Source organism: Phacochoerus africanus, chromosome X (genome assembly GCF_016906955.1).
Source record: "Phacochoerus africanus isolate WHEZ1 chromosome X, ROS_Pafr_v1, whole genome shotgun sequence".
NCBI classification, from domain to species: domain Eukaryota; kingdom Metazoa; phylum Chordata; class Mammalia; order Artiodactyla; family Suidae; genus Phacochoerus; species Phacochoerus africanus.
In genome coordinates this window covers 128,053,653-128,080,560 of record NC_062560.1, presented here as the reverse complement: position 1 = coordinate 128,080,560, position 26,908 = coordinate 128,053,653, and the positions used below count along the sequence as shown (strand labels likewise).

Here is a 26,908-nt window from a genome sequence, read left to right as displayed (position 1 = left end):
AAGTTATGTTGACACCATACTATAGCCTATTAGGCATGCAATAGTATTATATCATTTAAAAAACAGTGTATATACCTTAATTTAAAAATGTTACTGCTAAAAAATGCTATCCGTCATCTGAGCCCTCAGCAAGTCACAGTCTTTTTGCAATCAAAGATCCCTGATCACAGGTCACCACAACAAATAGAATAATAATGAAGAAGTTTGAAATATTATAAGAATTACCAAAATGTGACAAAGAGACATGAAGTAAGCAAATACTGTTGGAAAAAAATGGCGCCAATAGACTTGGCGGGTGGAGGAGTACCACAAAATTTCATTTTGTAAAGAACACAATGTCTATGAAGCACGATAAAACAAGGCGTGCTTGTAATTTCACTGAGGTATACAATTTCAATCCAGGAAAGATTTGAACTCTATCATGGCTCTAGAGCAGCTTTAGTTAGCATCAGTTTAGTTAGGATCTGATGCCAGACGCCTGGAAGGTGAGATCGGTCCTTTGCTCTCTGCTCCCTCTAGTTGCTAGAGTCGAGCAGAACTCGGGGGTCTAAACACCAGGAGACTACAGTGCTCTCTCTCAAGCGATATGCATGGCTGTCTCTTGAGGGTATTTGAGAGGGCAGCTCATGGCTGTTGATGGTGCCGCTGCTGAGAGCCCCGGCGAAAGTGCAGCTCCTCTCATGCGGAGCAAGGCAGAGCTGTTCCTCCAGACCCCAGCCTGCCCAAAGGATATCTGCCATTGTCCCCCACTGTCTACTGCCATCAGCCCATCCAGTACCTGTCTGGAGGACAGAGGCATTTCTACCCTTTCCTCCTCTTTTTTATAGTATCCTTTGATGCACAAAAGTTTTAAATTTTAATCCAATTTATCTATTTTTAAAAATTCATCTATTTTTATCTTGTTTTCTTGGGCTTTTGGTGTCATATATAAGAAACTATTGCCTAAACCAAGGTCACAAAGATTCATACCTAGGTTTTCTTCCATTTTATAGTTCGAGCTCTTACATTTAGGTGTTTGATATGGTTTATTTTTGTATAGGGTGTGAAATGTGTTCAAATTCATTGTTTTACATGTCACTATCGAAATGGTCTCTGCAGCACTTGTTTAAAAACTATTCTTTCCTCATGAAAGATCTTAGCACACCTTGTCAAAAATCAGTTGACCATCGGCCCTACAGTGAGACTTCAGGGAAATTTCGTAACAATCTGCTGCTTTTCAGGATTACAAGGCTCAAGGAAATTTCACCATTGTCAGCAGGAAACTGAGGAAGAAGCAGGGAAGCTGGAGGTGCTAATGGCCAAACTGCTGATGGGCAGGACGCCGGTGGCCAGGGACAGCGGCCTAAGGCTTGAGAGGCAGGCCTGCTCCAGACTCCACGGGGCATGGGTGGGGGACAGGGGGGCAGGTTTATAGGAAGATGTGGGTGTGAGCAGGGCTGCGCCCAAATGATGGGGGCATCGAGCGAGGAATTCCTCACACACTCTCACACTCACACACGCACTCACACCTGCCACAGGTACACGCTGAACGATGAGAGACACGGGATCAGCCCCCTGCTGGGGTCTCCTCCTGTCTTGCCGGCCAGATGCTCAGGGGCTGGTGGGAAGGGGGCCCAGCAGAGATGCGCCTGGGCTGGGACCTTGGCTGAGGACGGCAGCAGAGCGGGGCCACCTGGGGCCTCACTCCATCCTGCCCTACACCGCGTGGGGCACATCCAAGGGTCCCCGCAACAAGGCACCAACCCATTGGACCGAGGAGGCTACAGGCCTGGCTCTCCTGCCCTCCTTCCCCAGACCCCCTGCAGGGAGGGGCCCGATGGCTCAGGTCATTCCAGGTCCAAAGTCGCCGAGCCACTAAAAGGCAGATGGAGAGCACGCACAGCGCCCCCATCCCGCCTCTCCCAGGACACAGGGCTGGTGCAGGGGACGGAGTGGGACAGGGAGGGGGGGCCCCTGGGTGAGCAAACACCCCCCACCCCCCACCCCAGAGTCCTGTGTCGCACTCTCAGCAGGGCTTTCTGACCTCACGCCTGGACCCATCTGTGACTGGTCCTGGGAATTGGCTCCCTGAACCCACTGGGTCCTGCCTGCTGCCCCCCCTCTCCAACGTCTAACACATGTATTCTTGGGGGCTCCCTGAGTTTCCCGGGGACCCACCAGCCACGGCCTGTGCCCACAAGTCCCTGTCGCCCGGCTCCATCCAGGCCAGGGAACCCCACAGACCTCCTTGGACCCTGCCTGGACCACACCCCAGTGCCCACTGGGGATACCAGCCCACCGGTGCCTCCCTCCGCCCCCACCCCCTTCCATTGCCCACAGCAGAGGCAGACTCAGCGGAAACTGTCCGTGAAATTTATTGATGAGAAGCATTGACTGAAACCATTGAGGACAGAGAGTGACAACACAGAGAACAACTTTGAACAGCCGCTGGAGCCCACAGGTCCCACCCCCCCAACCCCCGGTCCCCAACTCGGTGCCTCAGCAGCAACCCCCACTGTGACCCCCCCTTGCCCCATGGTCTCCTTCCTGAGGGCCCCGCGGGCGGCCTCTCGCCAGGACGATGGACCCCAGCAACGTCCCCTCCCCCCAGGACGCCCCCTCCGCCTCTGACCAACATGCGGGGGGCTGGCCCTGCCTTAGGGCCCACACAGGACAGTCATGGGACTGAAAACACAGCAGGACACGCTCCACCACGCCGAGGAAACTGAGTCACGAGGAGAGGCGGGCTGGAACCGCAGGACACAGTGGAGCCTCCCGAAGTCCCCGCCGGCCACGGGCGGTCCAGGTCTTCCTTCTGCAGGTCACGTGGTGGGCGCCGGCCTCGCCCTCGTCCTTCCTGTCCTTCCCACTGTCTCCCGGGACTGGGCCGGGGGGGCTCCACGCTGGGTGGGGCTGGGGGAGCTGCTCAGAGAAGGACACAGGCACATCCCCACAAGGACGCGTGGCCGCGGGGGGCCTACATCTACGCCCAGGAAGCAGACGGTGAGCTCGGGACACGGGACCACAGCGAGCAGAGCTTTGGCTGGCGCTGAAGCTCAGGCCACCTGGCGGGGTCCCGAAGTGGCTGTCCGGGTGGGCGGGGAACATGTGGCCAGGGCTCAGGGGCACCTCGGGGCTCTGTGGCAGAACCAAGGCTAGTGCGTGTTTGGAGAGGAGAGGACCAGAGAGCGGGCTGCCTTGACACGTGGGTCACTAGGGGCTACAGAGACACAGGTGGGCTCCCAGCACAGGGAGGCCCAGGCACCTTGACACGGCCCCTAAGGTCTCCGGGGCCAGTGAGGGTGGCAGGTGTCTTCAGGTGCCCCTCACCTAGGCTGGCTGCCTGGGTTGGCAGGCCTGGGGCTGACTTTGGCATAGGCAGCTGGTGAGTGGTGACTCGCCAGGCCAGTCCCAGGTCTCCAGCGGCACAGACATCAACCGAAGCAAACGCCCCTCCCTCCCACCCACCAATCCTCCCTCCTCCTTCTCGTCTCCTCCCCCCCTTGATCCTCCTCCTCTTTCTACATCCTCCTCCCTCTTCTTCCTCCTCCTCCTGTGTCTTCTCCTCCACTCTCCCCACCCCTCCTTTTCCTCCTCCCCGTCCTCTTTCCCCGCCCTCTCCCTCCTGCTCCTGCTTGGGAACTAAAGTCTCCTTGTGCTTGCGCACCCACTCGCACCAAAGCAGCTGTGCCCACTAGGGTACCCTGCACCCTGCCTGTCAAGCTGAGCCTGACACGGAGAACTTCTCCACACAGACTTTGCTGACCTTGTCCCCACAGCCCTTCCAGGCTGCAGGGGGAGGAGGCTGCCTGTCGGCTGGTGCTGGGCTCCCAGGGCCTCTGGGTCTTCTCCCCTCACTTGCGCAGAGGCTCCAGGGTGCTGCCTTCCTGGGGCTCCCCTAGAGCGGTGTAGATGATCCTGAAGACGGGCTGGACCCTGCGCGCTCCCCTCCGGGGCATCTCTTCTCCGCCCCACAGCTCTTCCTCACCAGCGCTGGCTCCTTCCAGAAGGGCTGGCCCCGGGGGAGGCTCCCCTGGGCCCCACATGGCCTGGGGGCCCATCAGCTTCAACAGCTCAGAGCCTACCCTCTGGGCATTAAGGAGTGGCCAGATGCCAGGGCCCATGCCGGAGCCCCCCACCACACCTTCTTCAGCCTCTTCTGCCTTGGGCTCTCTCTCCGAGGCTAGGCCACCCCACCTGCCGAGTGTGCTGGCCCCCTGCTTGCATTGCCAGTGCCTCTCCCAGGCCCTGTGCTGACTGGCCCTCACTGGGCTGCATGGGGCTTGGTTGGTAGAGCCCCTCTGAGCTGGCAGAAGACAAGGGGGCTCGGCCTGGGCCTGGCTGCCCTGCCACTCTCTCCCCCTCAAGTCCCCCGCTCTTGGTGTGGGCTGCTCCTTCATCTCATTAAAATATTTTAGTTGCCTGCTAGGGGAAGGGGTGCCTGGAGGTACTGAGCCTACGCTTCCTAGGGCTCGGGGTGGCTCATTGCCCCAGCCCCCATCTCGTTTCCCGACTCTGCTGCTGCAAACTGAGGCTTCTGTTTCGCTGGAGCTTGGTTCTCCACGCTAGGACACGCTGCCTGGCTGGGGCCTTCCTCCCCACTACCGTAGCAGCATGACATGCGCCTGCGCTTCAGGGACAGGCTAATCCCTTCCTGGATGGTCTGAGTGCTGCTCTCGTTAAAGGGCCCCGTCTGCACCACGACCTGAGGCATTGGGACACCGGCTTCCACCAGCACCGGCCTGCCGGAGGCCCTGTGGCCCCTCCCCACTTGCCTCTCCTTCGTCAGGCCCATGGTGGCCTCCCACTCCTCTTCATCTCGAATGACCTGCATTAACTCGAGGAAAGTGGGAGCACGGCTTCGCTGATCCAGGAGCTCTAACTTGGCCCGGAGGCTGGTGCTCATGCAGGACCGAGCCAGGATGTGTTTCAGGCGAATCATGTCTGTGCTTCTCACTGACAAGGGGCTCTTTTGCACGGCTTTCTGCAGCAGGGGCTCTAACCGTAGCAAAAAACTAGAGATTTTCTCTCCCGATTTCTGGAAGGTCTGGAGGAACTTAAATTGCGAGGTTCTGCAGTCCTCTTTAGCCCCAAAAATTTGCTTCAGGGCGTCCAGACACTGCTCCACGGTCATAGATTCATCATTGGCCCGGAGCACCCGCACGACGGACAGGGCAGAGCCGCGAAGGCTCTCCAGCAGACGGCGCCTCTTCTCGACCTCTGACACCTGCCAGAGTGGCATCAACTCAGTGACGTGCTCCAGCCAGCCTTCAAAGCTGTCTTCGTCTGGGCCTGGGAAAGTGCTTCCCGAAAACACTCTGAGTTTTCGGTACCACACGCTTTCTTTCAGAGGCTGCAAGGCTGGTGACCTGACCTGATCCGAGGCCTCTGGCTCCATGCCCTCAGTGGGAGTGCTATATCCCAGGGTCTTGGCCACATCTACCATTCTCCGGCCCTCGTCTTTCAGGAAGTAGTTGAGTCTATTCATAAACTCATCATCTGAGCTGCGGGGTTTCACAACCACTTCCCAGGCACCTCCCTTTCCTGGTATCTCTCTGGGAATCATAGCATAATTGACAGTATCAGCCAACTCAATGAAAACTGCCTTAGCATTATCTTCCCTTCTGAACATTCTGCCCAGCACCCTGTAGGTGCACAGGGGATGTAAGCCTGCCTTCACGGTCTCTTTAATTTCAGCCTCACTGCACTCCACGGGGATCCCCACAATCAGCAGGGCCTTCCTGGGGTCCAGGTCCATCCCCTTGCACCAATCCTCCAACAATGTCACAGCCATTGCTCCCACTTTCTATGAACTGATCTAATAGCAGGTGCAGGGACCAGCTCACAGAGTTTGATCAGGACTCAGGCAAGTCAAGGCCAAATATGAAGGCAGAGTCGTCCTGGGTTTCCACAGCCTATAATGTGAATGGGGTGAGAGCATCATTAATGGCCACCCTCCCATCCCCACCAAAAGCCCCTCCTCTGCCCCCACTCCCACTCACAGAACCTCATTCCCTGCTTCACAGGGCTCCCCCAGTCATTTGGTGGAGGGGTCTCTGCAGGCCAAGCTCCCCCCACCTCACTCTTTCCCTGCTGACCTCTGCTTGCCGTGGGTTCGTCCTCAAAGTCCGAAGACCCTACTGTCTGTACTGGAAGTGCCTGCAGTGAAAAATCCAGCCTCAGGAGGCGGGGCCTAATGCTTGGGAACACTTTCAAAGCTCTCCAACTAGGAGAAGACCAGAGGCTGTCCCACTCCCTGGCTCGGGACCGTGCAGGCCCAGGGCACCTGGTACCCTCACTGCTGGGGCAAAGTTTAGAGGACAGAGATGTGGCGTCCCCTCCTTTCTCAGGATATGCCTGACAAAGGAGAAAGATGGCTGGAGCGCTGCACAGTGCATTGAAGCTGGTGGGTATGGAGAACGTGTGACAAGCTGCAGTGTTGCCATGGATGAAGCATGTGGACTGCGGGTTTCACAGGGGGTGTCATGCGGAAAGGCTAAGGAGCAACAGGTGATGTCACTGGCCTCCACCCCATGAAGAGGGAGGGGAATGGGGGGTGGGCAGCAAGGACCAAGTACTGAAAAAGAACTTAGCTTCAACCTGTGTAGAAGCTAGAAGCAAGGACAGAAAAGGGACTCCAAAAGGGTCTCCAGTACCACACCGTAGGAAACAGACAATGCTCACCCTGGCTTTGACCTTACTCTGCCAGACCCTTGGCAGGCAGGCAACCCCGCCCCTCCTGCTTTTCATCAGGGTTACAGAAGCCTCCGCAACACAGGCCCACCTCCCAGCTATTTACCATCTGATTAGGGACCCATTCACAGTGCAGACGAGGGGATTTCACCCGCACTCAACACTAGGCCTGCCCTGTGGATCTGGCCAGTCAGGCAGTTTCTGGTCCTGGGGTGGTGGGTACTGCTTCACTGGATCTGTCCAAGGCCAAGCACAGGTATTTTGCTATGGTTCTGGCCGACATGCTGCTGCTCTGCCTATGCCAATTCTATATACAGAGGTGCCCACAAGTACTCTGGTACTGGAATACAAGAAACTGCTCAACTGGTACTCAGTGCTAGGGCAGGCTATTACCTTTCCTCAGTTCCACCCGGATCTCAAACTCACTGCCAAGTCCCACTCCTACTGAAGCACAAACTCCACCTTAAGCCCCACCCCACCTAAGCTCAACCCCTCACACCAAGCCCCACCCCCACGGAAGTTAGATCCCTGCTCCCACCAACTCTCATTTCTTCCCATGTCCCATCCCCCACCCCAGCCCCACCCCCGTGACACCAAGCCCCACCCCCCAGGGAAGTTAGATCCCTGCCCCCACCAACTCTCATCTCCTCCCATGTTCCATCCCCCACCCAGCCCCACCCCTCACCCCAAGCCCCACCCCCACGAAAGTTAGATCCCTACGCCAACAAGTCCCACCCCTTCCCATGTCCCATCCCGCAACTCAAGTCCTATCTCTAAAGAAGCGCAGTCCCCAGCCCGGCCCAATAACTGCTGCCACTCAAACCACATCCTTTCGCAAGCCCTGCCACCACGCAAGTCCAACTACTGTCCCCAGAACTCCCACCCTCATTCCCCCGTGCTCCCCACCCACACCTAAGCCCACCCCGGTAAGTCCCCCCACCCCTTCACCCACCCACTACCTCAAATACCCCTCATTCCAGAGCAGGAATATATCTAGTCAGTGAAAGTTGGTGAAGTCCAGGAGAAGGGCTGAAGCCACTTTCCCTCCAGAGAAGCTCAGAGCCTGTCCCAAATGCAACGGCTGTGGACAGGATTAGCTGTAGAATAGGCTCCCCTGTAATTCCTAGGCTGGTTGCAGTGCCTGGAAATGGCACGGAAATGGTGGGGGTGCCAGGCCTGATCTAGTAGGATCACGCTTCCAGGGGAAACCTATAGCCACCAGCCTCTGGGATGCCAAGAAAGAGGCGAGGGCCAGTGGAGGAAATCCCGCATGGTTGGGTTGCTCTCTGTGCCCAAGACCCCGACCTGTACCTGCTGGAGATGCCTCCGGGCCAGAGCACCCGAACACCACAACCGCTAAGCGTCTGTCGCCGATGCTGCCACGGTGCAGACTGAGCGGGAAACTGGTGGCGCCAAGAGGTAAGAGGTTGTTGGGCGACAGACCCCCCCCACCCCGAGCTGCACACGGCACACTTGCGGCTGCGCCCTGGCAGCGTGGCGCCCACCACACCACCCCTTGAAAGGGGGATTCCGCGCCCCGACCTGTGCGCCTGTCTCTGCTGCGCCTAGGCGGATAGAGAGTTTGAATCAAATTGAGAGCGCCCTACATTGCACAGCCGGACAGAGTGCAGCCTTGGATTAGCTCGAAGGAGATGCCATGCCAGCCGCGTGCCACGCCAGGCCCAGCAGCCATTTTGGCTCTTGTTTTGCATGTCTGTTCCCTATTGGACAGGAGCTGTGGTCTGACAGTCACCAGTCACTCTCACTATTTGAATATTCCAAGCGGCCGGCACAAGGTCAGGTGCAAAAGTGAAGCCCCAGTGGGTGCTTACTGGAGGAAATCCTGATATAAAATTTTTTAATTTGCCTTTTTTCTAGTGGTGGACTGCAAAAATACAGCAGCTTCCTATGAATTACAAGGGCATGAAAATATTTAGGGTTCGCTAAGAGATGGAAAACTATCAAAAGATTCCATTCTCCCATTATTCTCTTGACTTCATGACCAAGTATTAACCACCTAGTACCCAAACTGCTTCCCGCTCTTTTCCAAAATTCTCCCACAGAGGGAAGACCAGAATGTTCTCCCTGAGACCCGGGACCTGAACGCTACTTTCACGAGCTATTCGGGAAAAGGGCGTGGGTGGGGCTCAGGTTATCACCCCAGAAGGTATGCACAAATCTCCAGGAGGTCTTGTGTAAAAATTCAAGTTCTGTGACGGGGAGGACTTGGTGGGACTGAGATTCTGCCCTTTCTGGAAAGTTCGGTGACTCGGATGTTGCGGATCCGTGACTACAGTTTGTGAAGCCTGTTTCACGTTTCAGGACTAGAAGTTGTGTGCCTTTGGTGAGAGAATAGATTTCTTTGGTGTACAAAAGGTTTTTTTTTTTTTTTTATCTGTTTTAATAAAGATGTTAAAAGCAAACAACATTTTAAATTAAAGATTACTCAGCAAGATATTTGCAGACCCCTCTTTAAGTACAGATATTTACTACGTCTGAAATGGGGAACATAGACATGAATATCCCTTACTTAGTTAGAAGGTACTATTGAGAAGTTGTTAAATCAGCCAAGAAAAAGTGGTTACCTGGAGCTCCCGTCGTGGCGCAGTGGTTAACAAACCCGACGAGTATCCATGAGGACACGGGTTCGATCCCTGGCATCGCTCAGTGGGTTAAGGATCTGGCGTTGCGGTGAGCTGTGGTGTAGGTCGAAGACGCAGCTCGGATCCCACGTGGCTGTGGCTGTGGTGTAGGCCAGCGGCTACAGGTCTGATTCTGGTTCTGGGAACCTCCATATGCCGCCAGAAGCGGCCCTAGAAAAGGCAAAAAGACCAAAAAAAAAAAAAAAGGGGGTGGGGGTGGGTTACCTGCTGCTGCTCTGAGAAAGTCACAGACTCCAAGTGGGACATTTTACCTGTGGCTCCCAACGTGAAGCCCCCCACTCAGCCACCTGGTATTACAGGTATCACAAAGGGTGATACCATGGGAAGAGGTGTTCTGATTGCCATCATGGAAAAAAGTGGAGGTGAAGAAATAACCTATGAAAATATATAGCATTATATTAGTTTCAAGTGTCGGTGTAATGATATTTGTATATGTTGCAAAATGACCATCCACCATAAAAGTCTAATTAACATCTATCACCACACATAGTTTTTTTTCTTGTGGTGAGAATTTTAAAAATCTACTCGCTCATCTTTCAAATATACAATAATACAGTATTTTTAACTATAGTCTCCAGCTGTACATTTACATCCCCAGGACTTATTTATTTTATATGTTTTTGTGTATATGTATGTGTAATATTTCCTACCCCTGTTGGTATTTACCAAATTGGATTATAAAATCCCTTCAATGAGCTGTTATTATTGGTTTAGAGATCGTTGTTTTTATAAATTGAATAGTCTTAAAATTCTAAGAAATTAATGAAAGGGAACTTATTCTCACAAAACTTTATTTGAACAGTAATTGTTTGATACATAGTATATTAGCCTGAAAGATAATTTACAAGATCTTTTGGTAACTTAAAACCTTAGACCTACACTAAACTAAGTATACGAGGTGTTTTTGTTAAGGAAAAAGAATAATTCTGTCCTAAAGTAAGGTGACTGATTGTTGTAGAATGAGAAAGATGAAAGTTTATGACAAAACCTGAGTAGATATGGTTCTCAGAAAAGGGATTTTGTTTCTTGTGGTCAAAGCCGGCTAAAGTTCTATTGGTTTATTTATAATTTTTTTTGGGGGGGGGGCTGTTGAGTGCAGCAGCTTGATATGGGATCTCAGTTGCTAGACCAAGGATTGAACCTAGGCTGCAGTTGGTAAAAGCACCAAATCCTAGCAATAGATAGCCAGGGGACTCTATATTTATAAAAATTTCAAAAATGTGCTCTGACATTAACTATTACATTGATGGAAAACCAGAATTCGATTTTCTGTTTTGTTTTTTCTTTTTCTTTTTTGTCTTTTTTGTCTTTTCGAGGGCCGCGCTTGCGGCATATGGAGGTTCCCAGGCTAGGGGTTGAATTGGAGCTGCAGCCGCCGGCCTACGCCAGAGCCACAGCCATGCGGGATCTGAGCCGCGTCTGCGACCTACACCTACACCACAGCGTATGGCAACACCGGATCCTTAACCCACTGATGGAGGCCAGGGACCGAACTCACAACCTCATGGTTCCTAGTCGGATTCGTTACCCATTGAACCACTACGGGAACTCCAGATTTTCTCTGTTAAAATGGAAACATTTCTTTAAATTATTGGTCTGCTCTTAATAAGAAGTAATAAAAGGTTTTTCTTCACTTTTTTTTATTAATCTGCTTAGAAAGCAAAGATTCTTTCTTAGAATAATTTTCTTTACTTTATGTTGACTTTATCATGGCCTTAAATGCTTGAGAACCAAGTTTTCTCACTTTTGAAAGAACTAAATTGCATTACCTCCTATATTGTAATTTTTAAATATTTTGTCACTTTGGTTAAGTAGATAGGTGAGTAGTGTTTCTTAGTGACCCATACTCTTATTTGGCCAAGTATTCAAACCTCTTAAATTTTACTTTCTCACACTCAAATCCTAAGTGATTTCTTTTTTTTTTTTTTTTTTTTTTTTTTGCTTTTTAGGGCTGCTCCCGCGGCATATGGAGGTTCCCAGGCTAGGGGTCTAATCGGAGCTGTAGCCGCTGGCCTGCGCCACAGCCACAGCAACGCCAGATCCGAGCTGCATCTGCAACCTACACCACAGCTCACAGCAACGCCGGATCCTTAACCCGCTGAGTGAGGCCAGGGATCGAACCTGCAACCTCATGGTTCCTAGTTGGATTTGTGTCCACTGTGCCACAACGGGCACTCCGTAAGTGATATATTCTTGATCTCAAACCTTATTTGAGTTTTCCCAGAGGATCCCTGGAAAAACCCAAAGGATATTGAACTTTGTAAAAATTAGATGTATTTGACATATCAAGTTTCATGGGAGGCTGCCAAATCATAAGAGATTCCTAGCCTTCCTTTGGTTAAATTTGTGTGGGCAAAATGTTCTTAATATAACTATTTCAGAAATGGTATGATGTTCTCAGAGGTTTGTCAGTTCCCTCACTGTCTGTGATATAGCCTGATGTTGCTTTGCCTGGTATTAAATAGTATAGTGTTATTAATGGTAATTCTTTTTTTTTGTTTTATTTTGAGTCTTTTTTTTTTTAATTTTTTTTCCCCACTGTATAGCAAGGGGATCAAGTTATCCTTACATGTATACATTTGGTAATTCTTATTTTATTTTAAGATACTGCATACCACAGAAACAACCAAATTTTCTTGTCCATTGTATTACTTTTGTGATGAACTCTCATCAGATATTTAACCATAGATATTTTAAGTCTTTTATCATGCACCAAGGTTGCACTGAAAGTGCTTGCAGTGAGCTACAGGCCAGAATGCTTCATCTTCAAGAAAAAGGGACTGTCTCAGATCCCCATGGAAAGGACTATGCCAGATGCTCTGAGGCACACGCTTCTGATGGCATTACTTAAATAACTTTGAACTTTGAACTGAACTGAGCCAGAATTTTGAAAACTCTATTGAAGAACTAAGTACATAAGAAGGATGATTGTGGATTTTATTTGAAATATTGCTGATGCTTTCATGCTCTATTTTTTTGGATATAATGAACCTCTTTCTCATTTCTCTTAAGCTATCTATAACTCATAACAATTTAGTAGACTATATTTTCATAAATGGAAACCAAACATTTATCTTTTTCTCCTTGCCCAATCCCTCTAGAATTTGGAGCATTCTTATTTTCATGGTAATACACTCATGTGCCTAGGTTCAATAAGAATCTGCCCTCCACATTAACAGGACATAATTGGAAACACTGGTCATATAACCAAGGCTCTCACTGGAATGTCATATTTCTTTTCTTTTCTTTTTTTTTTTTGTCTTTTTGCCATTTCTTGGGCCACTCCCGTGGCATATGGGGGTTCCCAGGCTAGGGGTTGAATCGGAGCTGGAGCTGCCGGCCTACGCCAGAGCCACAGCAATGCAGGATCCGAGCCGCGTCTGCAACCTACACCACAGCTCACGGCAACGCCGGATCGTTAACCCACTGAGCAAGGGCAGGGACCGAACCCGCAACCTCATGGTTCCTAGTCGGATTCGGTAACCACTGCGCCACCACGGGAACTCCTGGAATGTCATATTTCTGAATGATGTGCATAGAATTAGACATGACCTGACGATTTGAAGTAACTAAGGTTGAGTTCATGAAACCAAGTCTTACGAAACTCCCTTGGGAGCCTAATACCTTTCTCACAGAGTTCCCAGCCTCATAGATGAGTAATGAAGATCTCTTCCTGGCAAGCCTGGCAAGGAAACAGGATATTTTGTGGACCTTGAGAAGACAATTCACCAATATATATAGGAACTTTGGGTGAAATCTGGTGTGAGTTCTTGTCTTGCCTTCCTAGTCCTGGGAGGCTTTTAAAAGTCCAATCTGGGAGTTCTCTTCATGGCTCAGCAGTTAACGAACCCGACTAGGTTCCATGAGGATAAGGGTTCAATCCCCGGCCTTGCTCAGTGGGTTAAGGATCCAGCATTGCCGTGATCTGCGGTGTAGGTCACAGATGTGGCTCGGATCCTGTGTTGCTGTGGCTGTGGTGTAGGCAGGCAGCTGTAGCTCTGATTTGACCCCTAACCTGGGAACTTCTGTATGCCTTGGGTGTGGCCCTAAAAAGCAAAAAAAAAAAAAAAAAAAGAGTCCAATCAGAAATTCTTTATAAAATCTTACAGCAGAGCAAATGTTAAAAGACCTGTATGGCCAATTAGCCCACTTGCTGCACCTGTGCAAATAATCAGGCCAATCTAATAAGACCAGAGTTTGCAATCAAGAATAACTTTATTTGAAATGATCTTTAATCAAAAAGGGGGTGACTGTTGAGAGAAATTTGGCATTTCATTAGAAAACTAGAGCATACCATTGTGGGTTATGAGATTCTGGTCCTGTTCATTGAGCTGTTTTTCCCGTATTTGTAAATGTCATGGTTTCATTATCGTGTAAATGGGACTGAATCTTGTAATCTTGTACAAATTGTCAACCCTTGACAAATTTTCAGTTATTCCAATTTCTTTCAATATCTAGCTACAACCTTCTCAACTAACGTTTCTCATTTTTCTTTCTCCCTCCTGATTTGGCACCACAGAGACATGAAACCTGACTACCTAGATCCTTGTTAAGATGCTAAGTTTCCTTTGAGCTGGTCTTTCCTCCAAGAATCTGAAGAAGTATTGAGCATTAAAGGTCAGTGACTTGTTATATACCTCAAAGGACTTATAACCATAGCAGACCATGAAGGGGTCAAATTTCTCTAGAAGAAGTCGTTGACTGGGTCAGTAAGGAAAGTCAAGCCTGTTCTTATATGAGAGGCATCCCTCTTTTAAGAACCCTGACACTAAAATAGCTGTCCTGGGAGTTCCCGTCGTGGCGCAGTGGAAACGAATTAGACTAGGAACCATGAGGTTGCGGGTTCAATCCCTGGCCTCGCTCAGTGGGTTAAGAATCTGGCGTTGCCGTGAGCTGTGGTGTAGGTCACAGACGGGGCTCGGATCCTGCGTTGGTGTGGCTGTGGTGTAGGCCGGTAGCTACAGCTCTGATTAGACCCCTACCCCGGGAACCTCCATATACCACTGGTGCAGCCCTAAAAAGACGACAGAAGACAAAAAAATTAAAATATAAAATATATATATATATATAAAATAACTGCCCTGGAGGAGGTCTAAGATGGTGGAGTAGCAGGAGGTAAGACTCACCTACTCCCACAGGTACACTGAAAATACAACTACATGTGGAGCTATTTGCAAAATTTGTGAAAAACTGTCAAAAAACCTCAAGATTATGATAGAACAAGAAAAACATTATAAGACCAGATAGGACATAAGAAAGTACAAAGAAGAACAAGAGAAAAAGAAGTGAAAGGAAACAAGATGGGACCTGCTCTCCCAGGAAGGAGCTGCAAAGAGGAATAGCTCCTGCACCCTGGGGAGTTCCCCCACCAGTGATGAGATCAGCCGAAAATGGAGGAGGAACTCTAGACAGACGGTCTGAAGCAGTTAAGAAGGAGACGGTCCTCCCCAAATGGTCAGTGCTATGGGCAACAGACAACCACAGGTGGGTGCCAGCAGCTGTTGGGAACTAAAATTTTGGCCTTAGAGATCAGACCCAAAGAGGGAGCTGGGGCCGGCTACATGGGGAAGAACACGGGGTTGGCTATGCGGAAGCAGCCTAGAGGGACTAGAGTACAGGGCGACCACAATACAATAGTGAGCATCTAAGCAGAGACACCCCAGTCGCGCTTAGAGACTAGACACCATCGTTTGGGGGGTGCTGGAAGGAAGGGGCGGGATCCAGCACTATTGCCTTGTTCCCTAGGCCAGCTTTCTCAAGCTGCAGGACACTGTCTGACTCACCTTGGGGAACCACGTGGCCCTAGCAGCTGCCTAGCAATGGCTGGGAAGCAGCCCCACCCTTAGGGCTACAGAATTCTTGGAGAAGGTGAAGTAACTGCTTCGGGGAATAACACAAATTACTGGTTCCTGCTGCCCGCCCCTGCATGCTAGTGGAGCCCAACCTGCACCAGAAGAGCTCCTGGCAGCAGCAGGAGCCCATCTGCCGAGGGATCAGGGAAAACCCAGGTGCCTTGGCTCCGCCCAGAGAAGCTGCAAAGGCTTGCGCCAGTGGGGCAGCAGCAGAAGAGCTTGGGAAAAGAATGGAGACACAGATGGAGAACTTAAAAGAAATGTTTAACAAAGAGCAAGAGGATTTAAAGAGCAAAATGAATACTGCAATTGCTGAAATGAAAAATAATCTAGAAGGAACAAATAGCAGGTTACTGGAGGCAGAAGAATGAATAAGTGAGGTGGAAGACAAAGAGTGGTGGAAATCACTACTACAGAAAAGAATAAAGAATGAAAAAAAACTTAGGAGAGTCTAAAAGACCTCCGGGACAGAATTAAACATACCAACATTCGCGTCATAGAGGTTCCAGAAGGAGAAGAGAGAAAGGGCCAGAGAAAATATGTGAAGAGATTATATCCAAAAATTTCCCAAATATGGGAAAGGAAACACTCACTCAAGTGGAAGAAGCACAGAGAATTCCATACAAAATAAACCCAAGAAGAAATACAGCAAGACACATACTAACCAAACTGACAAAAATTAAGTTCAAAGAAAAAAATATTAAGAACCACAAGAGAAAAGCAACAAGTCACATCTAAGGGAATCCTCATAAGGATAACAGCCAAACCCAATAAATACCTTTATCTATTTTAAGGGCTGGCATATAAAAGAGGGATTATAGATTGCCAGTGGGTGACAGTTAAAGGGAACAGGTTGTAACCCAACTCAAGAATGCATTTCCACAGCCAGGATGGGCTTGTAAGGAACTGAGCTCCTGGTCATTGCACGTGTTCCGTAAGGACTAGGTGGCCAACTACCTGCAGTAATAGGGGAAGGGAGAATGGGCCTAAAAGAATAAAATATTCTTAATTAAGATCTGATGGGTCTAGAATTCCACACTTTCTGTGCATGCATAGTTGCTAGATCACGCTGTTTTTTTTTTTTTCTCTTTAGATTTGATACTTTTTTTCATTTTTTAAGTTTTATGGAACTATACTTTGTCGGGAGCCATAAGGCTGCTCCAGTAAAGAAAGCAAAGCCACAGTCGGCACCTGCATGAGGCTTGTCTGGTTAGCAGAGCTACAGACAAGCTGAAGAAAGAAGGAGGATTGCGGATGCATGAGGCTTGTCTGGTTAGCAGAGCTACAGACAAGCTGAAGAAAGAAGGAGGATTGCGGATGCGTGAGGCTTGTCTGGTTAGCAGAGCTACAGACAAGCTGAAGAAAGAAGAAGGATTGCAGAGCAATCCCTTGAAAGACATTGGCTCCAGGAAAATAAAAATGATATCCCCTAAAAAATATGTTAATCTATTTTTCTGTGTTTATCCTTCTTTTTCTATCTCCTATTCACAGCTTTCTTACTGCTAAAGATTTGCCCTGGGTACGTAAAACACTTGAACCAAAGCAGAGTGAAGTTATTTAAACAATGTAATGGAAAAAGTCTTTGTTTTGGAGTAACAATTTATGGCACCTATTTTGTGAGAGTATACAGGGGAAACTTGTGATTTCAGTCCCTTTACTTAAAAAGAAGTTTGGGGCTTGAAAAAATGTTGTTTGGCCTATATATTGCTATTTTCTATAATAGATATATTTTTTATCAAATAACAGTGTCACCTGTAACTTTTATCCCTTATGGAGGCATTTGCTAAATTTTGGGTATATTACTCCTTTCTATTGAAATTGGTGGTTTGGAACTTACGTAAATCAGCACAATAGGTTAAATGCTTAGCTTGCTGGCGCCAAATAAATCGTAGTTTTAAGAATGTCATGAGCCCAAGGCTTTCATGCGTTTTGTTAACTACATACACCTTTAGTTAAAGAATGTTAGGTATCATAGTTTATTACTTAATAAAGCTTTGTTCTTAATATAGAATAGCTACTGTTGTTGACCTTTTAAGAAAAATACGGTGTGAAACTTTAAGTTTGTAATCTTGAAGGAAAATCTAAAGTTGAAAGGAACATGTTTTAACTAACCTTTTTTTTTTTTGGTATCTCAGGTGGAGGGAACAAAAAGGGCTTTAAATCAAATGTTAATGTCAAATCTTACACGAAACCTGATTGTGATAGGGTATAAAAACTGATGCTTTTCATTTAATAAATTGGGTCATCTGCAGCATGCAGCTGAGGAGTTGGCTCCAATTCTTTCCGCGCCGTTTGTAGCCCATCCTCTCCTTCGGCACTCCCTGGCTGCTGGGGCTGGACCTCGGCAATACTTGATTTACAATGTTGTGATACAGATCTGATACTTACGTATATTTATTTGCTTTTGTAGAGAGAAATTTGATATTCGTTATTTGCTTTTAGGTAACAGAAAATAAATCACACAGCCAAATACACAAGTTATTACAGTTAAAAAAGGAACCTTAACATTTACACATGAAATATCTTACCATTTATTATAATTGTGTACATTAATATGAGTTAATAAGCAAGTATGGTTAAAAATGCTAGGCAACCAAAAAGGAGCAAAAATGTAATGCAACTACCTCTCTTTCTTAAGTGTGCAGAATTCTGTTTTAAACATGAAGGAGACTGTTTCAGATTGCAATCTACATCTTGCATGTTGGTTCTAAAACTCGCTGAAAGGCAGAGCGTATCTTGAAGGCGGGGAAGCTAGCCTTTCTTGGCTAGCACTCCATCAGCTGGGTCTGTGCCGGGACTCAGGAGTGGCACCTCCCTCCCAAAGGCATGACCTTTCTTTCCCTTTCACCCATTCATTTAGCACCTGTGTGTCAGTCCCTACCATGTGCCAAGTCCCACATTGAGGGCTAGTCTTGAGCAAAACCAGTGTCAGTATATTTAGTGTCGGTACACGGCACATTCTCCCACTTCTCCCCTCCGGTGTAGATCTGATGCAGATCTATGGACATGAATGAAAAGTCCCTCTCCGATCATTTGGCAGGAGGAACAAGTCCACCCATGTTCATAAGACTCAGAAACTGGCTAGAGAGGGAGAGACATTTTTTAACTAAACCAAGAGAAAAGGCCCTCATTTTTTATCGGAAAAACACTCAGTCAGCTGGCCAACAGGTGTCCCTGTTGCAAGTACTGAGCGTCTCAGGACTTGCCACTAGCTTGGGAAAGTCTGTGAGTCAGATCTCTTCCCAGCTGAGAGTATCTCCATTCAGAAGTGTTTTCTTGGAAAAGGGAGGTGAGGGAGGGCCACCAAAGCGGTGTGATTTCACCCCTTCCCCTCTTTGTAAAAGTGTGCCTAAGGGAAGGCCTTAGGGGGGTGGTGTTGCCTGGTAGGATTAGGCAATCCCCACACAGTGTTTGGCATATACTCAGCACCAAATCAAAGCTCACGGTTGTGGTTACTGTTACTGGAGAGAGCGTGGGCTCTGGACAGAGACAGCAATGGTTCTGCACGATGCAATGACCACCTCTCTGAGCCTCAGTATCCTCATCAGCAAATTGGGTAGAAGATTAGTCTAGGGATTTATGCCATCACTTTGTGATAATGCCTCTGCTAAATAGTAAAGCCTCAAGATATGTTAGCTGATGCTGGATGATCTGTCTGTTGCTCTAAGTGGGGTGTTACTAGGAGATTTCTGTGTAAAGCTGAGGGATTGGAAATTGAGGACAAAGGTATTCGTTAGCTATCCAGAGTCAGACAAAGATATCCCTTTGGTGAGCAGACTCCTAAGAATCACATCCTATAGAATTTAAATGTAATGTATAAACTTTCTAATACATGTTCACATGCCTGCAGGAAAAACTCAACGATACTGAAATGCAGGAAGAAGGGGGGTCATTAAGATCTGCTATGTAACTCAAGCAGAAGCAACTAACTCGATGTAAAAGTATATGGAAAGTTTAAAAGCTAAACATTAGTCTACATTCATTCCTAGTATTCAGTGTCTGCAATTTCCCCACCCGGGATCGTCGACAGTCTTTAACCTCAGGATCTTCAGGGGGTCTCCTTCTCCTCTCAAGTCCCCAAGGTCCGCTCAGAGCTTTGAACCAGAATGTGATTTGCTCTCTGTCCCAAGAGTCAGGAACACCGAATCCCACACTTGTGTCCATGCCTACTATAGGAGGCCACCTCCACCTAAACTCATCATCAGGAAGCTGATGTGTCTTAGGGAAGCCAGAACGGCATTCCTGTGCAGTTGTCTTTGCTTGAGCCTGAAGCAAGGTCAGGGATGTCGAGTGCCTTCTAAGCTATAAAAAGCTGCACAGAGAAGTAATTATCATAGAATCATTAAGATTCACTCCTGGATGTAAGCAAGTACAACCTAAAAGGGGCAAAAAGATGAAGAAATCAAATGCAGGAGGGAGGGAGTACGGGAAGCGCAACTGGGGACAGTCAAACTTGTCCAGAAGTCGTCAGCTTCTTCTCAGCGTGGAGCAGCTAAAAGAAAGCAGAAGTATCCATGAGGAAGGAAGTCCTCCCAATCCACAGAAGACATGCCGACCTGGGCTGTCGCTCCTGATGCAGTCACCCTCCCCTGACGTCGCAGACACCAGGGTCAACTCCCCCAGCAACGTGTTTTCCCATGTCCTTTTCCTTCCTAGGTTTAGCTGCTGTGCCATATAGAAGGTGCAACTTGGACATGTCCATAGGGAGAGTCTTTATCTGTGCCACATGGGACTTCAAAGTATCATAGGCCATAGGGACATAAGGACTCAGGGTCCCCTGAACAGAAAGCTGAGAGAGCAGTGTCCCAGCTAATAAGTTTCCTGCTGCTTGTCCCTTGAAATGCCAGCACCCACCTAGAAGAGCTTCTCATAGCACTTCCCACAGTGGATGGTGTCACGGTGAATGAAGATCTGATCTAGAAGCTCACCCATCGGTTTACTGCAAATCCCGCACTGAAAGAGAAAACAAACTCGAGGTCACCATACAATGGAAGTAATACAAGCCACATCCTGGACGTTAAAGCAGACAATTAAAAATGGCGCAAACAGGAGTTCCTGTTGTGGTTCAGCACGGTAAGAACTCAACTAGTATCCATGAAGATGTGGGTCCAGTTCCTGGCCTCACTCAGTGGGTTAAGGATCTGGTGTTACTGTGAGATGTGGTCTAGGTCTCAGATGCAGCTCAGATCTGGCGTGGCTATGGCAGTGGTGTAAGCCAGCATCTGGGGCTTCCATGGGACCCCTAGCCTGGAACTTCTGTATGCCACAGGTGCAGCTGTAAGGAAAAAAGAAAAATGACAGAAACAGAAACAAAACCCAAAGTAAAACAAAAAGAAACAACTTAACAGGCAGAATGATCACAAAATGGTTAGGAGCCCAGGTTTCAGAGTTGGGCTTGGGTTTGAGCCCTAAATCCACTATTTCTTAGTGTGTTGACCTTGGGTAAGTTACTGACGCTCTCTGAGCCTCCATCTCCTCGTATATGATGGGCACACTGGCAATTTATCAGAAGGATTCAATAACAAGGTCGTTGCAATTGTAGGAGAGCTGAAAGACCTTAATTGTGACATTTATAGTCCAAAGGAAAGTGACATTAGGGGCCAGTGAAAGGGGCAGCCTTAAAAAAGCAAAAAAGAAGAAAGTCATCAGACAGGTGCTTGGTGAGAATGAATACAGGGAGCTGGAGATCCTAACAGCTGTCCTCTACTGATTCCTAGGCCAATGTTCTTTTTTTTGTCTTTTTAGGGCCACGCCTGTTTCATATGGAGGTTCCCAGGCTAGGGGTCCAATAGGAGTTGCAGCTGCCAACCTACACCACAGCCATAGCAATGCAGGATCTGAGCTGCCCCTGCAACCTATACCACAGCTTGTGGCAACGCTGGACTCTTACCCCACTGAGCAAATCCAGGGATTGAACCTGAATCCTCACAGACACTATGTTGGATTCTTAACCCGCTGAGCTACAACTGGAACTCCTGATGGCTCGCTCTTCTATTTTTCAGTTCTGGTCTCCTGGCCATTTTATTTTTCACTATAAGCAGCCCTCTGTCATTTCTGTTAATGCAGATCAGGACTTGAATGTCAACTCAGTTAACTAATAGTGCTGAAACATTTAGGGGGTCACCTCTGGGAGCACAGAAACAACAACCACAACAACCACAACAATCTGGGCTTGCAACATGCCTCACACTGTGTAGAACAGGGACCCTAAAGAGCTGTTACGATGGTATGGCCACAAGTGTCCTCTCCTGATTCCTAAATGAAACAATGCAAATGAGTTTCCCACCACCTGGTCTTCTGTTCCTCTCCTCCTATGTTCTGGGCCCCTCTCTACCTCGAGCACTGCTCTAGTCAGACTGCAAGTGGAGCAGGAGCCTCAGCATTGCCTGAAAACTTGTTCAAGAGGTCAATTCTCAGGTCCCACCCAGGACGTACTGAGTTACAAACCAGGATGAGGCCCAGCGCGCTGTTTCTTACCAATCCCTTCTGGGCACAGTCAAGTGTGAGATGCATGTTCCAGTGTGAGAAGTGCTGCTCTAGACCTTGTCACAGCCAGTGAGTGCACTGTGTCCCAGATCTGCAAGTTGTATGCGCACTCCTTGACTTCCAAGCTCTCCAGCTCATTCGGATGGTCTCTGCTACCACCGGGACTTCTGTTAGTGGTCCAGCCCACTGCCCCACTGTTATTGCTCCCTTGTACCCAGACGAAACCTTGCCAACCCACCTGGCAAAATCTCCACGCTGGGGAAACCTGCCCCTGCTTAATCCCTGCAGCTGAGCGTGGCCAGAGAACAACACGTGGCCATGCTGATCGGCCTACACTTCCCTCTGGCCATGCATCCTCCCCCTCTCTGAGACACCCATCGTTCCACTGGCAAACCTAGGAACCTCTCTGTATGGGACCCACAGACTTGGTCTTTCTTATATCTGCCATGTTGTAACTGGTACCATCTTTCTCTCCTACAAAAAATCATCATCAGTGTCTGTTCTCCACTGTTTCTCTCTTGTCAGCATAAGCCCCACTGTCTGCTTACAAAGCTAACCCCTCAGAAGAGTCTTCCAGAATCACTCTTTCCATTTCCACATGTCCTGTCCTCTCATGAGCCCACTCCAGCCAAAACTGCTCTGACTGACGTCACTGGTGACCATCATGCTGCAAAATTCAAGGTCAATTCTCAGGCTTCATCCTACCTGATCTCTTAGCAACCACTGACAGGGTGACCACTGCAGCTCTCTCAGAAGCTGTATCACTTGGGGCATCGCATAACTTCTCGCCCTCCTCTGTATACCCCAAGAGCCTCAGCACCAGCCCCCTTTTCCACCTATTCACAGTCTAGGTGATTTCACCAGGTCAGGGATGGCTCAAGGAAAACGTATGCCCTGAGGACTCTGAGTCCCAGCCTTTCCCTGGACCACAAACGCAGTATCCAAATGACCACGTGACCTTTTGCACAGCCCGCCCCGAGGCATCTTCAATTTCACTCACCCCCACTTTCCCTTTGCTCAAACCTGATCCCCTTTAGTCCTTCCCTTCTTAGTAAAAGGCGCCACCATCCTTTGAGTTAATGGCTGAGGCCCCAGGATTTGGAATCTCCTTGGACTCCTCTCATTTTCTCACACCCCACGAACTGCCAGCCATCATCTTGACATCTCCCCTGCCAACTCCCTAATCAAGTGACTCTTTTCTCTACGTGGTTTCCTTCTCCCATCTTGCCCCCCCCCCACAGCACTTCCCTCACCTTGTCTCTCCCCTGTCCAAACCCTCGACAGATTCCAGTTGCATTTAGAGTGAAATCCAAAGTCTCTCTGTGTCTTCCAAGGTCTACATAAATCAGTTCTCACTCATCTTTGCAAGTTTATTTCCTACCACTCACCCCTCACTCACGCCATTTCAGCCACATGCTCCTTTGCACTTCTTTATCACAGTTTGCATCTACGGACCCCAAACTCCCCCATCCAGCCCCCTCCCTCCCCCTCCCCCTTGGCCACCACACGTCTGTTTTCCATGTCTGTGCCATAGACTCCCTAGCTGTCTTCCTTACCTTAAAGCAGTAGTCATGGCAGCAGATGCCAAGATGTTCTAGGGTAATCTTTGGACAGTCTCGGATCTCCCGATGGCAGTAAGTACAGATCCCTGCACTTATTCTGAGAAATGAAAAGCAAGCACTCACAGTCAGGCGGGCATTCAGAGTACTGATACAATGCAGCTAGAACCTCTGGTACGTGCTTTATGCCAGACTGGAGCTCAGCCCGCGGGAGACCCTCACGTTGTTTCCAAAACTACGCACGTATCTTCACCCTAGTGTCTATCAGAGGTGTGACTCTTGCTCCAGGCAGCTTGCCTCTCCCTGTACCCCTGCCTACCATATCCCCTCTAGAACAGGTACACCCATGCGTTTTCCTACACGAGACATGTCCTTGTATGCCCTTCTCCTCCTGCCTGGGACCACTGAGTGCTGCCTGGAGTATCACAGGGCAGCGTGTGTCCAAGGAATACTACGAAGTCAGCCTGGCTGGAGAGAAGCTGGGATCTCACACTGAAGACCCAGAGACCGACTTGTAGGTGGAGTATCGCCCCAGTTCCAAGATGCCGGCCTTTGTTGCTGGAGTCACCCTGCTTTTCCTTCTCAGATAGAACTTGCTGAAAGTCCCTGCCTGCCCTGCCGCTGGCCTGGGTCTCAGAGACCCCTGCCTTCCTCACACCCTTGTACTTTCATCCTATTCTACCCTCAGCAGTTCTAGCTCACACTTAGTTACATGGCAGAGCAGATCCATCCCTTACTCGGGAGGAGTCAGGGGCCCAGTGTTTAGTCTTGGCTCTGCCACTAACTCACCCGGGTTCAAAGGCTCTAATTACCACAAGTGTGACACCCCAATAAGGGAAGCAGTGCCCTATGGTGTAAAGCACCCGACAGAAGCACATGGACTTGGCATGTCCATCCAAGCTGTTTCTCCTGTGCAGACCTGTGAGCTCCCTGGACTTACTGCTCAGGGTATGGAGGAGTGTCAAATGGGAGTTTCTCCGCCATGCTGCACGAGTCCTCAGTGTTGCTGATGGTGCAGGGAGAGAGGAGAACAGAAGATGGGAGCCACATCATTACCGCGGTCACGAGTGGAAAATGGTTCTCTAATTAACACAGTGATTACAAGCTGAGAGAAGACTCTGTATGACCAGCCAACATCTGTTGTGCGAAACGGCAAGGGAGGCTTTGAACCTGGTGCCAAGAAGGCATAATTCTCTCAGAGAAGACCCCTGTATTGGGGGTGAGGAAGATGACCAGGAAAACCCCCAGTTTCACTGACCATGGGGAAAGGACCTGGGTTATAATGTGACAGTCACCTGGGGCCCACTCACAGAAGAAATCAGACACTAGGAATGGGAACAAAAAAAGAAGCAAACTTTCCAACATAACCCCTGCACTTCGGTGACAGGGTGGGATTAGGGGTGAGGTTTTTTTTCCTTTTTGCATCTTCATTTTCCAAATGTGAGTTTTTATAATAAAAACTAATGATTAAAAAACTATTGCCAGAGAAGTGCAAGTAGCTACAAGCTCTGGGATTTTCTTTATTGAAGCTGCCTTTCTCACAGAAGCTTAGGGCATGGTCACCCCAGCTTCTGACTTCTGAGCATTAACCTTATCCTCCAACCCTCCTGGAAGGTAAAGCAAAAGGCGAAGACAGCAGGACTGGAAGAAGAAAAACCACAGTCTTGCCCAGGAAACAGTATCTTGTCCAAAATGATCCAACAACTGGGGGCTGAGCTGGGCCTGGAACTTCACCTCTATCGTCATGTTTACCACTTCACAGCAGCAGTGAAAGCTGGTCTGGAATCTGCAGGGGCCCAATGCTATAAGAAGGCCAGGATGCTCCTCTCTCTCTCTGTTACTAAGGTTCTCACTCTAGAAGTGGGGTGATGTCCTAAACAAAATTCCCAGAAGGACACTGTCTCAGTGTGTGATAGTTTTTAATGGAGGTGGTATGGACATACCCTTCAACATGGCATCAGGAAGCACGCAGACAAAGAGATGCTAAGGGAAAAGTTTTGCTCTCAGGGTTTCACATAAAGGAAGCTTTACCATCTACTCAAAAAATGATTATACAGAAACCACACAGGACGTGGCAGGAGAAGGCATGACATGGAAATATCTGGGACTTCTTACCTGCCATAAAATGAAGACAGTGGCTTCCCAGAAGATACTTCACCAGCATTCACATACTCTTTCACAAAGAGAATCCCTTTGCTGTAGAAAGAGCACAGCACAACAAAAAGATTCCGGGGGACTGGGCCTGGCCTAAAAGAGGGGTCCAGGGCAGAGAGGAGCACTTTGTTTGAAGGAAGTGAAAGAGTTAGTGGGAAGGCCCGGAGCAAGAGAAGCAGGAAACAGGAGCTGCGAGGCTGCTGCACTCACTGTGGACTGAAATCAAAGCCCATGGCTACAGTCCACTGTGTGTGGATTTGAGGCTCCCTGCAGCCAGTGGTGCTGGGCTACCCTCATACACGCAGGTCTCAACACATCCCGTTCCTGAGACTTCAGTCCAGTGCGAATCTCCATCCTGAGGGTAGCCTCCAGCTTCTCTCTTCTTACCTGGCTGAGTTGGGCTCCAATTCACTTGGGGAGGCTGGGGTGTAAACATGAGGCTGCTCAGACGTGGCAGTAATGGTAACAGTGGCCATACAGCTCGAAGGGTTTGTTATCCTGAAAGAAGTACAGGGATGGGCAAGTGTGTCAACACCTGCTGTTTTCCAGGGTCAAAGAGGGATTTCAAGGGCTAATCCCGAGACTGCCACTTCAAGCAGTTGAGTCCCCAGTAGCCCCATAGCTCTGCTCTAACCAAGTGAGCCACAGATACAGTCTTGCTTACCACCTCAATCAATGGGACAGCCCCTTCCTGGAATGAGCTGCCCACCCCATTCTCCAGCGGAAGAAACGAACTTAGGTATCATCGAGAAAGAAATTTGGATACACCTCATTCTGGAAGTTACTTGTCCTAAGTGGAGGCGAGAAACTGACAGGTATAAAGGTTTTTCTGAATTTCCACCCATTGGTGTAACACACCGCCCATCACTGACTCTTCCGCATTTGTGCCATTCACCTCCTATCATCCCTCTGTCCAGCAGCCTCAGCCCGGCTCTGTCCTGGGTTAATTTTGGCTTCTCTTCAACACACTGCCAATCAGATCATGTTCTGGAAGTGGCTACATCCACCTGGCTGAGGCTTGGGTATCACTCTTTGGCCAGAGAATCAAGTGCACCTGCCAAACTGCCCCGCCTCATCTTCGCAGTCTGTCACAAGTACGTGGCCTCTCTCGTACCCTTGGACATGTCACCACTCTCTCATGTGTGAAGCCCTTTCAGAGTAGCTGCCCTCGCACCCTAGGTTGGGTGAGATACCCTACCAATGTGCCCAGTCACCCTGGCCTATTCCTATGTCACTCTAGGACACCGGAATGTGCCATGGAGACTGGAGGAGGTGGAGTGGCTGGGATGCGAGGCCCCACAGAAACCTGAAAGACAGATGGGGGCACAACGTAGCATCAGAAAGGGAGAAGAAAGTGACTCCTGAGCATCCCCTGATGCACACCCAGCACAGGAGCCGAGTGGACAGCAGAGCTGAGGGAACAAGGTAAAAATACCTTCCAGGACTGCAGTGTGAGCCTCTCTATCCATCATCCACAACCTTTCCCCTCCCGCCTTCTCTCCGCAGGGGCTCCAGACATGCT

General features: G+C 49.0%; 2 protein-coding genes across 8 annotated transcripts in view; both read right to left on the bottom strand.

Moving 5' to 3' along the window:
* Nucleotides 1-4,392: 4,392 nt before the first annotated feature.
* On the bottom strand, nt 4,393-5,878 carry LOC125117924 (paraneoplastic antigen-like protein 5). Its single transcript, XM_047764080.1, has one exon. It carries the CDS (start codon nt 5,771-5,773, stop codon nt 4,445-4,447), a length of 1,329 nt encoding a protein of 442 aa, XP_047620036.1. The 5' UTR covers nt 5,774-5,878; the 3' UTR covers nt 4,393-4,444.
* An 11,824-nt stretch (nt 5,879-17,702) lies between these two features.
* ZNF185 (zinc finger protein 185 with LIM domain) overlaps nt 17,703-26,908 on the bottom strand; it is a 44,669-nt gene continuing 35,463 nt past the window's right edge. For 6 of the 7 annotated variants that reach the window (XM_047764068.1, XM_047764071.1, XM_047764073.1 and 3 more), the window contains 6 exons: nt 25,774-25,884; nt 25,348-25,428; nt 24,173-24,238; nt 23,230-23,332; nt 20,042-20,140; nt 17,703-19,679 (listed from right to left, as the gene is read on the bottom strand). In XM_047764068.1, the coding sequence (XP_047620024.1) occupies nt 20,042-20,140; nt 23,230-23,332; nt 24,173-24,238; nt 25,348-25,428; nt 25,774-25,884 (460 nt within the window). In that variant the 3' untranslated portion in view covers nt 17,703-19,679. The remainder of the gene's footprint in view (nt 19,680-20,041; nt 20,141-23,229; nt 23,333-24,172; nt 24,239-25,347; nt 25,429-25,773; nt 25,885-26,908) is intronic. The other variant, XM_047764070.1, reaches the window with a different exon arrangement.